The sequence below is a fragment of the Anarhichas minor genome, unplaced genomic scaffold (assembly GCF_050575085.1).
Source record: "Anarhichas minor isolate MPS153535 unplaced genomic scaffold, ASM5057508v1 ptg000026l, whole genome shotgun sequence".
Taxonomy (NCBI): domain Eukaryota; kingdom Metazoa; phylum Chordata; class Actinopteri; order Perciformes; family Anarhichadidae; genus Anarhichas; species Anarhichas minor.
In genome coordinates, this window is record NW_027466472.1 from 13533007 (window position 1) to 13548057 (window position 15051).

At 39.7% G+C, this 15051-nt stretch overlaps 1 protein-coding gene across 1 annotated transcript in view; it reads left to right on the plus strand.

Moving 5' to 3' along the window:
- Window positions 1-1906: 1906 nt before the first annotated feature.
- ncam1b (neural cell adhesion molecule 1b) overlaps window positions 1907-15051 on the plus strand; it is a 37903-nt gene continuing 24758 nt past the window's right edge. The window contains exons 1-9 of the mRNA XM_076100655.1: window positions 1907-1925; window positions 2830-2904; window positions 3676-3885; window positions 5479-5622; window positions 6836-6973; window positions 7348-7465; window positions 9458-9618; window positions 11633-11775; window positions 13244-13267. Coding sequence (XP_075956770.1) covers window positions 1907-1925; window positions 2830-2904; window positions 3676-3885; window positions 5479-5622; window positions 6836-6973; window positions 7348-7465; window positions 9458-9618; window positions 11633-11775; window positions 13244-13267 — 1032 coding nt within the window. The remainder of the gene's footprint in view (window positions 1926-2829; window positions 2905-3675; window positions 3886-5478; window positions 5623-6835; window positions 6974-7347; window positions 7466-9457; window positions 9619-11632; window positions 11776-13243; window positions 13268-15051) is intronic.

Consider the following 15051-nt stretch of genomic DNA (forward strand, 5'->3'; position numbering starts at 1 on the left):
GCTAAAAACTAATGCAACAGTCCTGCAATGAATCCTACCTTCATGGACGTCATGGTGTTCAGGTTTGAGTCAACTTCATGGTCATTTTGGAGGCTGTAGTTTGTGGTGCTGTTGAATTATACTGAGAGGTGTTTGAGACATTCAGGCTACTCTACTTTCATTCATATAAATGGTTATCGCAGGGTTGCTGTATTAGACTGCCTTAGCTTTAGCTTGTGTATGATACATACTGTACACAGTATTATTGGATCCCCCCCCCCACACATTTGCATTTAATTTGCTCCTGAAACGCAATGCTATTGTAAACGTTAAGTGTAGTTCTGCGATGTTCTGAAACTTCTGCATTTCTGGCAAAAATGTCGGACAGAATTATTTTTAGTTCCTGAAAAAAAAGAAAAGAAGCTTTTATACTCCAGGACGACCTGAAGTGCACAGAGAGCTCAGCCATTCTAGTCAGTATGCTTATCACTACAGGACACTAGTTCAGCCCCTGCTCCACATCTCACCCTTCTCTTTAATCGCCACTCCACCTCCCTTGAAATTGAAAAATATGGCAGATTGATCGTACATCTATGCATGGAGTCATCTAACGGCGCTTATTTCATTCACCCGCTTTACTTTATTGGAGTTCTTATAATGGGTTTACCCTTAAAAAAAGCTGAAACCACGAAGTAAAGTGGTTATAGAAACACAAAAATACAACAATTTGACCACGTTTCAACAGTAGTAATACAAACATCTTGTTTTTAAGGTTTTTTTCCTCGCCTGCTTAGATAGCTTTGGCTCGGTAGGGAACCATTACAAATATAAAGCACTTTCAGACATTGAATGTGATAACGAGCTTTACAAATAAACTTGACTTGACTTGATTAATCATCATCTCCTCGCCTCCTCTGCAAATGAGTTGCCTGTTCCACTAAATGAATACCAACGGTAGTTATTTCCTTGGTCCAATTAAAACAAAACCCTTATCCATAAATTAACATAACAGTGTCTTAGCTGTCAGTTCATATGAGAATAATATGAGAGGGTTTTTTGATGCCTGGCTTTCATGTCCCTTCACTTTGAACATCAAACCCTGCTGACAAAATGAAACAATTTGGCTCATTTAAAGATAGAACTGAATAACTGCTATTCATGCTATCAATAATAGTGCAGAGAGAGCGCAAACAACAGCGATTTCCAAAGTCTAAACCTATATTCTGTGTCTACCTGCCACTGCTGCTCTGATGGGATGAGGGATCATACGCCACACACCCACTTAGTATCCTTGTCTGGAAGACGTAGTAAACGGTATTTACATTTTGGTTTGCTGAACAGGGTTTTCAAGTTCTTAATTCAGCCGTGTATTGCATGCATACCTCTGGTTGTTTCCTGTGAATCTTTCCTGTATTGAATAACAAGTATTAACTCAATAGATGAGAATGAATAGTGTAGAAGAGACGGGTAACATTTATACACTTTTTGATCTGTCTTTGGTTCCGTTTTAGCCTTTTCAGTACAAGTAATTATTATCTTGCTCTGCCAGTCAGGGATGTTGATGAGTTAAGATCTGAGGCGATTAATTGATCAGAGTCCCCCCAGAGAGAAATAATCGATCATTGATCAATTATTTACGTGTTATTTTAAGTACAGTCACTGGTTCCAGCTTCTCAAAATGTCAATACTGTATTTACTGGTTTTCTTGGTCTTCTTTGATGATTAGTCTAATCTGTACACAAGATACATTGACTTTATTTCTAACCTTTAGTCAAAAAGGAACCCAAGCAATTACGATTTGTTAACTAGGGCTTTGGAAAATGTATTTTTCTTGCCACTTATACCTAGCAGTGGTCACTCTTGAAAATACAATTTTATGCATTTTGGGCCAATTTCGTCACACTTCTTAGTCTCACCACAGGCCCCCATGGGAGACTCTGGAACAAGTGAAGCTTTGTTCTAATTAAGCAGAGAAGTGTTTCAGGCCATACTTCTGTCCGTGGTCAATAACAGAAATCTGTCTTTTTGATCCGGTCTTTGATTAAGTGCAGGCTTTCACTGAGACACACGCTTTATTTATCTCGTTAGACAGACGGGATGATTTAAAAAATAATTTCAAAATACGCTGGCAGCACAGCATTGGTTCTTACCAACTGCTGAGTGTTAACTCAATAATTGCAGTGCTGAATGGATGTAATTTCTCTCTAAAGACCAGGAAGACTGCAGCCAAAAGAGGAACAGGACATATCAGGGATTTTGGCTGCTGGAGCCAAAACTGGCCGTTTCTACAAGTTTCCTGTACCTACTGCCTACTCAACCACAGTAAAGAACGTGGATGTGTATGTGCAAAGACATGAATGTCGCCACCTACAGGCATGGAAAATAACAGTTGCTGTAATTTGGGCCAACTGACGGAAATGAGAGACGCAGCTTGATTCTTTATTATCGTTTTAACTGCTGTTGTCTTTGATTGTGTGTTTAAAGTTTCACATTCACTACTTGTACCAACTGTTATCCGCAATCAAATAATTATAAAACATTCAGCAATTAACCTCAGAGCAACCTCCAGTCGGTGTTAAATAGTCAAATAGGAATTCAATTCTGCCTCTGCCCGAGAACAAAAGATACTGATGAATGTGTGAACTCCATACTTTTTCCAGTAATCAGCAAATCAAATTTGAGTTCATCAAATACAAAATGGGGAAAACCTGAAGTGCTGATTGCCTGCAGATGGCTACTTCTTTTCTTGATTTTAGATGGCATACATTGATGTGTATACATGTTGTGTTTCATTTATTATGTTGGCAAGTTTCCGATTTTGTGATTTATATGTTTTTGTTTCTGTTGTAGTTTCATTGGAAGTGCAGATCACTCCAAGTCACGGGGAGATTAGTCTTGGAGAGTCCAAATTCTTCATGTGTGACGGTAAGTTTACCAAACTGTGATGACTGTGAACACAACACATTTCATTCCCTTTCAAACCTGCATCCAGCAACACTTTTCACTTTTTACCTCCATTTTTACATACAAGAGAAGTTGCAAAGATCCCCCCCTGCCTACCGACAGAGGTCTGTGTTTTGAGTTGATATTCTCATGAAAATATCAAAATAATCCTTTCAAATATATTTTACCTGAACAAACTAAATTGGTACTTGTATATATTTTTGACATCAATCACTGGCTCTCAGACAAAGTACAAATAATAGAATACTAGCGAGTACTAATACAAGTACTTTACTTTGCCAACCTCTCATCCTCTTTGGCAGGATTATGTTGTAAAACCACATTGCTTTACAAAGCCATCTTTTAAAAACATTTAGTGGCATCCTGATGATTTCGACATCTATCCATATGGCGGAAGCGTCCTGGTCATCCATTGACTCAATGATTGACCTTCGTTACACGACACCTCCTTTGACGTCATGTTTTTCCCGTCGCCCTCACCATCTGTTCAAGGCAAAACAATGGCATCAAATGCTTGAGTTTATAATTGGATATTTTTTCATTTGACTTTAATGAAATTGTAGTTGTTTGTAAAGAGCTAAAAAGACACAAACATGCTTCAGTCCATGCGAGGCGCATGAACAACCCACAGTAAAATATTCGGTCTGTGGGCACTGGTGACCTTTTCTGGTGTTGAATGTGGACGTTTTAGAAAACCGTTTTCTAACATGCAGCTCTTCACTGTGCTCTCAGTTGTAGGTGTTGCCAGGCAGATAGACTGGTTTGGACCAAGTGGGGACAGGATAGAAGCGAACAGGCCAGACATAACAGTAACCCGCAACGATGAGTCATCCTCCACCCTCACACTGTACAAAGCTGGGACGGAAAACGCAGGGACATACAAGTGTGTCGCTACCAATGGAGACCAGCAAAGGGAGTCAACTGTCAAAGTGAAGATCTTCCGTAAGTGTTTCTTTTTTCCTCAACTCACACACTCTGCAAATGATGGAGTCGTATGAACAGAGAAGAAGAAAAAACAAAACTGTTGATTGAACTCGTAGTATTTTATTGACTGCTCAAGGGCAACACATTACTCTTTTTCTTTTCAAGTGAGGATGGATTTTTCATCAGTTCAATAAATGGTCGGAAGACCATTAGAGGGCTGCTTAATGATCCTGTCTGTTGTGCCGTTCTTGTGAGTAATGGCTTTTATTTGCCATGAATGCCAAGCATCAGCAAATGTCCATCAGAGAAGAAATTCTTTCCCAAACAGAACTTTTCCTGTTATTTCATTTCCTATTTAGGTTATGATTAGAAGTGGTCACCCATGTAGATACTGCATATGGAAATCAATATACAGCAAAATAAGATTGCATTTTTCTGTTTGTAATTTGCATTTGTCTTGGCTCAGTAGATGTTAAAGGAATACGTCACCCCGTGTTACCTTGAATTCTTTATCAACACTTTATCAAAGTACAAACTCCCCCACAACTTGTGCAGTATAATCCAAGTTCCATACATACAGTTGTATGCTCACTACTTCCCAAACACTTGTATTGTTGACAAAACAGGCAGGGGCGCTACTTGTTACGAAGGCGTGAGACTGTTTATGCAGAAGTTTGTGTTTTCAGGACATTTGAACTGTTTTTAGACGTGAAGCACTTCATGGAACTGGCTCGTAGTCCACTCACAAACTCATACATTCACAAGCTACTGCTGTTGTCGGAGCAGTTGCACACGCGCCAACTTCTGCCACCTATAGTAAAGGAAAGTACGAGGACGAGTTTGCAGATGTAATGCGATGTCACACCCTGCAGTCAAAGAAAATAACAGCTGCTGCAATTTCACCACTTTTGCCCCCTGCAGGCAATGAGTGTTACAGCCGCAGTTTTACTTTTGTATAGCTGTTTTTTTACTTTGAATGTGTGTGTTTATGGTTTTACATTAAAACTTTTCGCAAGAAATGATCTGCATAATATAACAAAAACAATGTCTTCATATTTTAAGCCTTGTTGGGATGCTGTAGATTTATAGCTGGGAAGTAGAATAGAATTCTGTTACTTTTTAATTTAATTCCATGCCCCGCAGAGCTCCTCATTAAACAAATGGTGAGCTTTAGAAATTACTTTAAATTAGATATGCTTTAGTTCTGGTAACTTAAAATGGGGAGTCAGGGGGGTTTGTTTTGAGTGATGATAAGCTCGCAAAGCAACGCCTGAAAGAAAGTCCTCCTCACTTAGTTACAGTAAAGTTGGTTGGTTGTAAAATGGGTCAGAATTGGATATTTTATAAGTAGAAAAGATGGTGATTGGTAAAATTGCCAAGCACTCCCCCAGTTTTTTTTTTTACAGGAAAAAAGCAGGGAATTTAAACAAAATTGCTGCCTTTATTTTGACGATATCTTTCATGTGCTTGACGAATTCCTGTATCTGTAACTTTGAATAAGAATGCATTTCTTCCCAGCAGTCAAACTTTGTGTTGAGAAGATGGAGTTTTGATGAGACTCGTTAAATGATCGATGAGTAAAAAGTATTTACGTTTATGTTGTTATTCCAGAAAAAATCACCTTCACAAACGTACCCTCACCCCAAGAGTTTACAGAAGGAGACAGTGCCAACATTGTTTGCGACGTCATCAGTTCGCCTCCACCCATGATCTTCTGGAAATTTAAAGGAGCAAAAATAGAAATGGAAAAAGATGGTAAGTGCTCTCTGAGTGTCCTTGGGGATCATATTTCTATTCCATTTGATTATTTAAGCTCATGTCCTCTGTTTTAACGCGACACATTATGTGTAATATTGTTTTAATATTGTTTGGCATTTAGTTTGCGTGGTCTAGTAGATTGCATAATAGTTTGCATAAAAGGCCTTTGAAATCAATCGTATTACAAAGAATCTAAATAATCAAAAATGTGTCATAACTAAACATTTTGTGTTGTGTTTCTTTGAAAGGTCGTCATACATACCTGTATGACCATACTCATATTAACAATACGATATGGCCAGATTTACATCATTGGAGTGCTGCAGTAGAGTTAATATTTGAGGATAAACTCGGATTATTATTTTACAACAATAATCCGACCTAAAACAGAAAATGTGACTAATTTATTGTACCTATAATGGACATAGACTACTAGAAACTAAAAGAGTGCAACAAAATACAACTACAGGCTCAAGCATAATGGATATATTTAGATTTATTAGAGACTTGAAGTTGTTCATGCCCGGCTTTTATTGCCGTTCTCCTCCAGGGTTTCTCCTGTGCTTTGAAAGGAACAAATAATTTGGTTTTGAATTTGAAAATAGAACCGATTCTCTGTTTTTCACCTCTGACACGGAGCAATATCATGATGTGTTTGGTATTGTTGGTATCGCTCACTGGAAAATAATAACACAAGCCCATGTGTGGGCTGAGATAGTATTTTGAATTACTACATGATTAAATTTGTTCGGTTCACATTTCATCTCCAAGTGAGAGAGCTCTTGTGGGCCGTATTTTTCCTCTTCTGGAGCTGGTGAAAGGAGTGTTGGGCAAGCTCACGGATATGACTTTGACGAAGTGGAAATGACATATAGTCGGTGTCCTAGATAGAGTATTCTTTCATGTACGAGTATCCCACACAGACACAAAGATTGTACATTGAACTTAATGAAAATGCATAAATTCAACATTACATTTGTAGTAATAATGCAAAGATATTGGTTGTTAAATCAGACATCTGAGTTAAATCGTTGTCGGCCAGAAATATCAAAGTGAGTCTTTGCCGTGTTGATTTTTCTTTCATTACATCACGATGCAACCGTCTGGGTAGCACAACAACAGCTGTTCATCATCGAATACTGACGTGTGCCTAATTTAAACTTTCCACATATAAAGCGCACCTGACATTTATGTTGCTGCTTCCTTTCAGTTCGCTTTAAGGTACTGAGCAACAATCACCTTCAAATCCGTGGCATAAAGAAGACCGACGAGGGCTCGTACATCTGCGAGGGTCGCCTCATGGCCCGCGGCGAGATTGATCTGCGGGTCATCAAGGTGGTTGTGAACGGTGAGCACACCTCGCACTCTTTCCTTTCTTGTTTCCCGCGTGCGTGTTTGTGTGCGGCAGGTGTCCCGCGATGCTTAAATAAGCTGTGTATCCTCAGAGGCGACCGGGCTCGGCATCAACGTGGAACCAGTTGCCCAGAGCAACCGTGTATCAAAGATGTTCCATGCTAATGAAGTCTGTTTCCTGCAACTTCTGAGCCAAGCAAATGAGTGTGCCGAAAATAAGTGCTCTGAATTTGTCAAAGCTTCTGTCTCTGTTTTCTTCCCCTCGCTGCTATTTATCTATGCGACTCTCTGCCTGTGTATCCGTCTGTCGACCAATTTCTTTATTTCCGTTTCTCTTTTTCATTATTTCTCTATCTCCGTGTGTCTCAGTGCTCCCGACCATCAGGGTATGGCAGTCAGAGGTGAATGCCACGGCAGATGTCGGGCAGCCTGCCATGTTAACTTGTGCTGTTGATGGCTTCCCTGAACCCATGGTGACATGGACAAGGTAAAACTCTGCTAGCAACTGGAGAGACAAATGCTTTGCAGCAGCACTCGTCAGATGCCGGCACATTGCCCTAATAATTCAAACATGTATCTGTATATTTGTTAACCTTTAGTAAGGCCTGATATATACATAAAAATCAGTCTATTGAAAAAAAGGCCTGACTTAATCTAATGATAGAGTGACTGCTGTTACATGCAAGAAACTTAGTCCTTTCACTTTTTCATTTATGTTTCTTTTTCTTTATTTGTGTTAACTCATATACACAAACAGCGGAGAGATTGTCATTTATTTTCAATCTTGGATGCCTGTTAAAGTTTAAACTATACATAAGTTGTATGTTAGCACATTCTTAAATAGCATTAGCACATCTATGCTACGTTAGCTACTGAATGTATACATGTCTCCACATGCTGCTTTTGCTGTTTAATGATTGTAACAGTGAATACACACCGAACCGAATTTACAGGAACAGTGTTGTTTCAGTGTCTTCTGTCTCGATCGCCGGGTGATGTGAGGGTTCACTTTCACACTGTGATCTGTAGCTTTGGCTTCTATCTTTATCTTTTAACCTGTTTTTCGCTGACTCAGTTTGACTTCCTGGACATATCCATCAAATGCATATTGTAGACCGTTCTGTGTTGCTTCTTTTTCAATTGCTTTTTCGTTTTCTCAAAAATTAGATAATATTTATTCAGGGCGTGCAGTTACTGACACAGTGGGCTCCATGATAGCTCTGACAGCTTGACGGAGTAGCAGAAATGGCTGTTGATACATGAGATCAGTATCGGTTAAAGCAGGCAGCAACGGACAAAAGAGAAATGGCTTATTAGAAATAATGAGCTGTGTGGGTTGGACATGTACTACATATATAAGAGCAAATTAGACTGGCAGTATTCATAGTATAGCTTCTTAAGAGTTTAATTTTATAGTATCACTTTTTTTGGGCATAAGAATCAAGCATGACGATCATTATAGTCTAATTTATTTTATGTTTTGACTGTTTGTTGTTGGCAGGATTGCGTAAAAAGTTTAATTTTACTTAACGTCAGTAACCCTGTAGCCTTAATGGCCAACTTTGCATCATTTATATTATCATAAAAACATTGTTTACATTATTTTAAATTCAACATGATTATATAATTATTACATAATGATGTCATGTTTATTACAGAACACAGAATACATAGGATCTTGCAGTAGTCATTCAAACATCCATACAGTAGCACACACACACATCTGGACGACACTAGGATATTAGGGATATACTGTACTTACTGGTTTATTCATTGCAGTGGGAAACTTAATCACAGGTTATCAAAAGTGCATGTAAACAGTGAAACCTGAAGACCGGCGTGTTATCAATAGCCACATTATTCTATCATTCTGTGTATCTGAATACAGCCATTGATAGCGTCCTGCTTTGTTAAACTGTTCCCGTTCATCTTGTTTCCTAGACAGCAGTTAGCCGTGCAGACGGCCTGGATTGGGGGGCACAAAGTGTAAACAGCCTTGGCTTTTAGTATCGTGTCGCCCCTGAAACACATTTTTTTATAAATGTGCAGCTAGACAGCACCTGCCATTTGTTGAGAGCTGTATTGAAACCCTGAACAAGTGATTGCAGACCGTTTGAGGCTGGAGAGCATCATCTCTTTTGATATGGCTGCCAACAGTAAAAGACATCTTTCGTTAGAACACTTAACACTGAATGTTAAAACGCTTGCAGAAGTAAAACATTCGCATTCTTTCAGCTTTCACCTCTTTTTTTTCATCACTGCACTTCTACCCTTCACCCTTTCATCTTTTATTCGTCATTCAAGCATCTAGAAACTATTGATAATTTTCTAAAGTCATTATTTGAAAACCAGTTTTATATATATATATATATATATAAATATTTTTTTTTAAAAGCCTGTAAAATGGTGCAGTTTAAACATTAGTTTGAAAACAAGTGTATAGACGGATATAATGTTCAAACACTCGTGTTTTCCACAGGAACGAAGTGGTCCTCGAGGCAGTAGAGAAGTACAGCTTCAATGAAGATGGCTCAGAAATGACACTGCTGGATGTTACCAAGCTGGATGAAGGAGAATACACCTGCATTGCCAAGAACAAGGCCGGGGAAAGTGAGAAGGAACTCAGTCTGAAGGTGTTTGGTAAGGCAGAACGTTTTATATACATACATACATCAACTAAAGTGATAATATACAATGTTCCAAGTGTGTGGGAATGAGGTATAAGACTATGTAGGTGGGGGAAGAACAATACTATGGTTATGTGTCTGTTTTCTGAGGGATACACGATGAGGTGTTGTTTCAGTGTGGGTTGTGGTTGTTTCATGTAAGGGTGAAGCTTAAGGATCCAGAGAACTGGCCAAGTGGGATGAGCTCTGCCTTTCTTCTCCTGTGCCCACTAGGTTGTTGTTGTCTTTATTCTGTCATGTAACGACCATAATTTCAATCCCAACCGCAATATCGGTGCATGTAGTCAGGTCAATTGAATTCACAATGAGTTAGCTGGTTCAGGTGGCCTTTACAGCTCAACAGGTAAACGGTTACTGTACAACTACTGAGAAGAGCTTTCGAAGCACATTGTTTACCTATTAAGCAATATTTACCCCATTATCTGAAAGCGCCTTCAATGCTCTGCTCTTCTTGCATCAATGTGGGAAAGATGCAATCATGAGTTTCCTTGTAAGCTCCCACCTCTGTTTAAATGTGTTCTTTTCCCCTGATCCTGACTTGAGTTCTTGAATATTTAGTACCTGTAATTACCTGATATCTGATCATATATTTATATTTTCCTACATCTGCGCGATGCACACTTGGCCTTAAGGGCCCTGAAAATGTGTTTTACAATTGTATACTTTTCTCCATAGTCTTCAATAAATCTGATAAAAGTCTCATTGATACTGGACTTACTTATCTTGGTGAGGTGGGGTGATTTTAACATCACTGTTCACTGATTTAAATCCCATCCTGAGTGCGTCTGTGGGTCATTTTCACCCCAACCTCAGTAATATTTACAGCCGCAATTACACTCCGTTTTTTCCCCCTGTATATTAAATAGCGCCCGAAGCAACGTCCTTGTATTTTAAAAGAGCATTATACGACATTCACAGCATTAATATAGCATCAGACAACTATTTCTAAGCAGTTTTACGGATGTTTATTCACAATAGATATTGTAATATTGCAGATAATGATATCCTCTGGAAGTGTAGGTCACACTGAATTATATCAATGTGTGTTCAAGTCTGTGTGTTAAGATTTGACTGAGTTAAAAGTCTGAGAAGGAGTGCGATTTTTAACTCGCGTCTCTCCCTGTGTGACTGCCTTCACCCTCTGGGGAGGCTGTTGACTTATTCTTTTAGCTTCGTCCTGCCTTCGTCTATTACAAATCATATCCTGTCATTTCCTGGTTGTAATGTCCCCCGTAATGTTGTTCCCGTCCGAATGGGGCTTTTAATGTTGGTTTGGAATATAATTGTACAAATGAATACAAATTGTTGCTGGTCCAAATATGTTTTTATTTAGAAATTACAAAACGACAACACTGCTGTTCCTTTGATTGTGTAATAACTACCGGTTGAGCTAAAAGCATTTTAATACAAGGTTTCAAAAAAAAAATTGTAAACTACGCAGTATTTACTAGAATGAATAGACGTACATTTAAAATGTCCAAATGGATTGCTCAATTCATGCATTCATCATTTAGAGTGGAGTGGAGAAAAAAAATGTACGAAAGCACAGAGTAATGCTCAACAGCACACTTATAGTAGTAGTATTTCAGTCTGCTTCCCTGAGCGTCACAGTTGTGGCATCCTGCTGTGCTTTCAGGTTAGCTCAGGTGTACCAATTACACAACAGTTCTCTCAAATCTAAACAAAAAGGAAAATCGACTCCTGGGATAGGCTAAATATAGTATTACTTTAATGATTCAAACATGGTTATCACAACTTTGCCACAGCTGTGACTGGAAAAGCTTAAATACAGTTTTGCTGCCATAGAAACCTCCCATCACCAGTGTCAAGCTACGGATCAGCTTCCTTTTGAACACATCACACATCCACAGAGTTGCTGTTTTACTTATTGCATTTGTGCTGCCGAACCGCCTGCCTTGTGTTGTTGTGCTTGTGCCTCTGTGAGGACTTTGTGTTTGTGTTTACAGTCAAACCTAAGATCACTTACATCGTAAACCAGAGCACTTCAGAGATGGAGGAGCAGGTAACTCTGACTTGCGAGGCATCAGGAGATCCAACTCCCACCATCAGCTGGAGTTCCGGTGAGCACGTCTTCACTGAGGGAGAGCAGGTGAGATAATAAAGACGGTGTGGATGACAGCAGAAGCTCAATATCTAAATCTTGGGTACTCAGTTCTGCTCCTTGAGGGCCGATGTCCTGCAAGCAATTTTCCACCTGAAGTTAATGAACCACAACTGGTGCAAAGTAGACTGATATATCTGTGTCCCAGCTGCTATACATTCATTCTAACCTCTAAGCTTTTAAGTAACTAGTACACACTGGGGAAATTAGACACTGAAACCACTTGTTAGAGTTTAATAAAGGATGGATGTGATGATAGGGGTGTATTGTCTCTGGAGATGGCACAGAAAGTAAATTATATAGAAATAAACATTTATTATACTTGCCATTTGTGATACTTCCATTTCGTAAATTGGTGATATACTTCTATGCCTCTGCGCCGGCGACAGCGACAGGCATTATGTTGTCCATCCATACCATTCTTGTGAAGACGCGATCTCAGGAACGCCTCTCGGGAATTTGTGCAGATTTGGCACAAACGTCCCCTTGGACTCGAGGATTGGCGGGGGCAGACAACCGCGGGACGGTAATTAAAGTTATTTATAAGTTGCCGTTTGACTGATATCAATTAATCTCATGCATCAGTTTCTGCACGTGCAAAATGAAATGAACTTTCTTACAGTATATTTTATAACATATTAGCATGTGATGTGGAATTGAGACACTGCATGGTAAGCATCAGCGAGCGACACAAACCTGCAGGGCTCCGGTGTCTCAAGGAGAGGAATTGAATGCCTTTTTACCTAAAGAGGTATATTGATCATGCACAGGTCGGGGACTTCTGCCGTTTCCTTCGACAAGATTACGTACTGCTGATTATTTCCCCTAAATTAGCAGCGTCTTCTCGATGGCCCCGAGGATCTCATGCAATTAGCTCAGCAATACTCAGCCAGTAATGTGGAGTACACTAGTGAGTTTTCCCAAATGTCAAGACAATCTGCATCAGAAACCCAATTATAACATTCCCCAAATAATCATGCAATTTGAGGCAATGATTAAACTTGATCTGCCTCTTATTGTACAGTATTTGCTGGAATGAGCACTTGAACGATCAAGTATTTGTTTAGCATTTTCAATCACCATTATCATCATTCTGCTCATGCTGGAGGTTGAAAAGTTTAATTTAGTATGTTCTATTGACTACCAATCTCTATTGATATCCTGCTACCATCTTTTAAATTTGTTTTCAGCTAGCTTTTTACCAACCATTACATCCTCGATACGATGTCCTCTTGGTAATGTTTTCTGCAATATTCCATGTGCAAACCATCAGAAACAATGAATGCCTGATTGGTATTCTCGCACATCTATTGCCCACATGGCCCGCTTCTTCAAGGTCTTCCTTTCTTGCTACAGTTGAGAGGTAATGACGGGGGAAATGCTTCAGAGGTGTACTGTAGTTCATAGAGAAATTCTGGAGCCAGTCCATTACATGCACTACATTTTCTTCCTACAGGCACATCTAAACAGGATCTATCAGGTATGAAATCCACGTGGCACAGAAATGTACTGGAGTAGTGTTGCAAAGTATGCCCCAGCGAAATTAAATAATCTCTTTTTATTGAAAATCTCCCAGCTGTTTCTTGAAAACCCCAAGGAATGATCTCATCAGAGTTCATGAAATTGATTTGACTGCTGCATGCTTCCCTAATGTGGCCTGAAAACTTGTCACGCTGATCTTGTGATAGAAAGTGTCTGGAGCTTATCTCATGAGATCAGATGACAATTTGGTTAATAACGTAATAAAAGAGAGAGACGCCATTTCTGTGTCGCTGTTGCCTGATCATTTCAAACGTTACATCACAGCATGAGGTTGCCTGGATTCAAGCCCAGCTCAGTCTGTCTATCATTTCCATAGTACTGTAGTTTGTCTAACATTTATGTCGGTATCACTTGAAAATTTAGGGTAAAAGTGCTCCACCTTTCAGCTTTTTGAGTATCAAAACACACCCTGCAGACAAAAAAAAATGAAAATGTGAGAGTTTGGAACATACCTATTGTAAAAGTGGCCAGCGGAGAAGTGGATAATGCTGCAACTTATTTCCCATAAGTTTGAACGCTGGTTACTACTGGAATCCATTGTAATTGACATGATTTCAAGCAGACTACAGACACTATACCAGCTGTCAAGCCTACAGGGCCGAGTGTTTGATATTCAAAAATAGGTTTTGAGTGAAGCATCACTTTGAGTGCAAAACACGCTACCGCCGTATGACGCACGTCACGACAGGCCTGTTCTCTTTTTCTTGTGAACCTACACACTCACAGTGGCGAGGCACGCATGAATGCAGCCGCCCAGGAACAGCTAACACCTCTGTTCTATTATCAAGCATAGATGTCCCACGAGAAGCAGCATTTCTTTTTTTGCGGCACACCTGCCAGCTGCTGAAGCTCAACTTCCTTTTCTGCCGGTGACGGATAGTCTTCTTTTGTGGTCTTGAAGCTGTCATCAGGGGGCTCGAGTAACTCTCAGAGCTTTATGCATCCCACCATTTCTTCCTAAAAGACGTCGCCTGGCAAGCTGTACTCTAGGTGTGAAGGTTAACTCTGTGGATGCTTAGGGAACAAATAACACAAAGGGGCTCTTTGTCATTAACAAAGAAACAGGCAGCTACAATACACATTACCCGCCCCGTTTCTGCACTGCGGAGCCCCGTCGTCACGCAGCACCATGGCATGTCACGTGACACACGTCATGTGACGCACAGCTGTGCTGTGGTGGTGTGTTTTGCACTTTAGTCTGCAGTATGTTTCGTGATCCGTGGCATCTCTTTACAGCTGTCTTTAAAAAATGATTAGCAGCCTTACTGAATGATCGTAGAGTATAGAGCGAGTAGATGCAGATTTCTTACATTTTCCCTCAAAGGTCGGATTATCGACTAGGGAAGTGATTTCCGTGGTGGGTCTCTAATAAATGCATGAGGGAATGGCTGCTAATTGTTTAGTCGTCTTGTTCTGTTTGTTCATCTGGTGTCCGTCCGTCATGCTATCTGCAATCATCATAACAGCTGTATTTCATCTAGGATGGTGTGACTATTGAAACAACATTCGTTTGGGGTGGACATGCTGAACTGAAAAAATAAATGCAGCTGTTCAATTTTTGAGCAAATTTTAAAGGAAGAGAAGAAGAAAAAAAAAGAGAGATTTTTGTGTGGCTCAGAAAACCAGTACAGAGCTGTACTGTGCCAGTTTAGATGTGTGGTGGTGATGAATACACAGAATTCATTTGCAGTTAATTTTAATGTGTTTTCAGTTCTTGGGCTC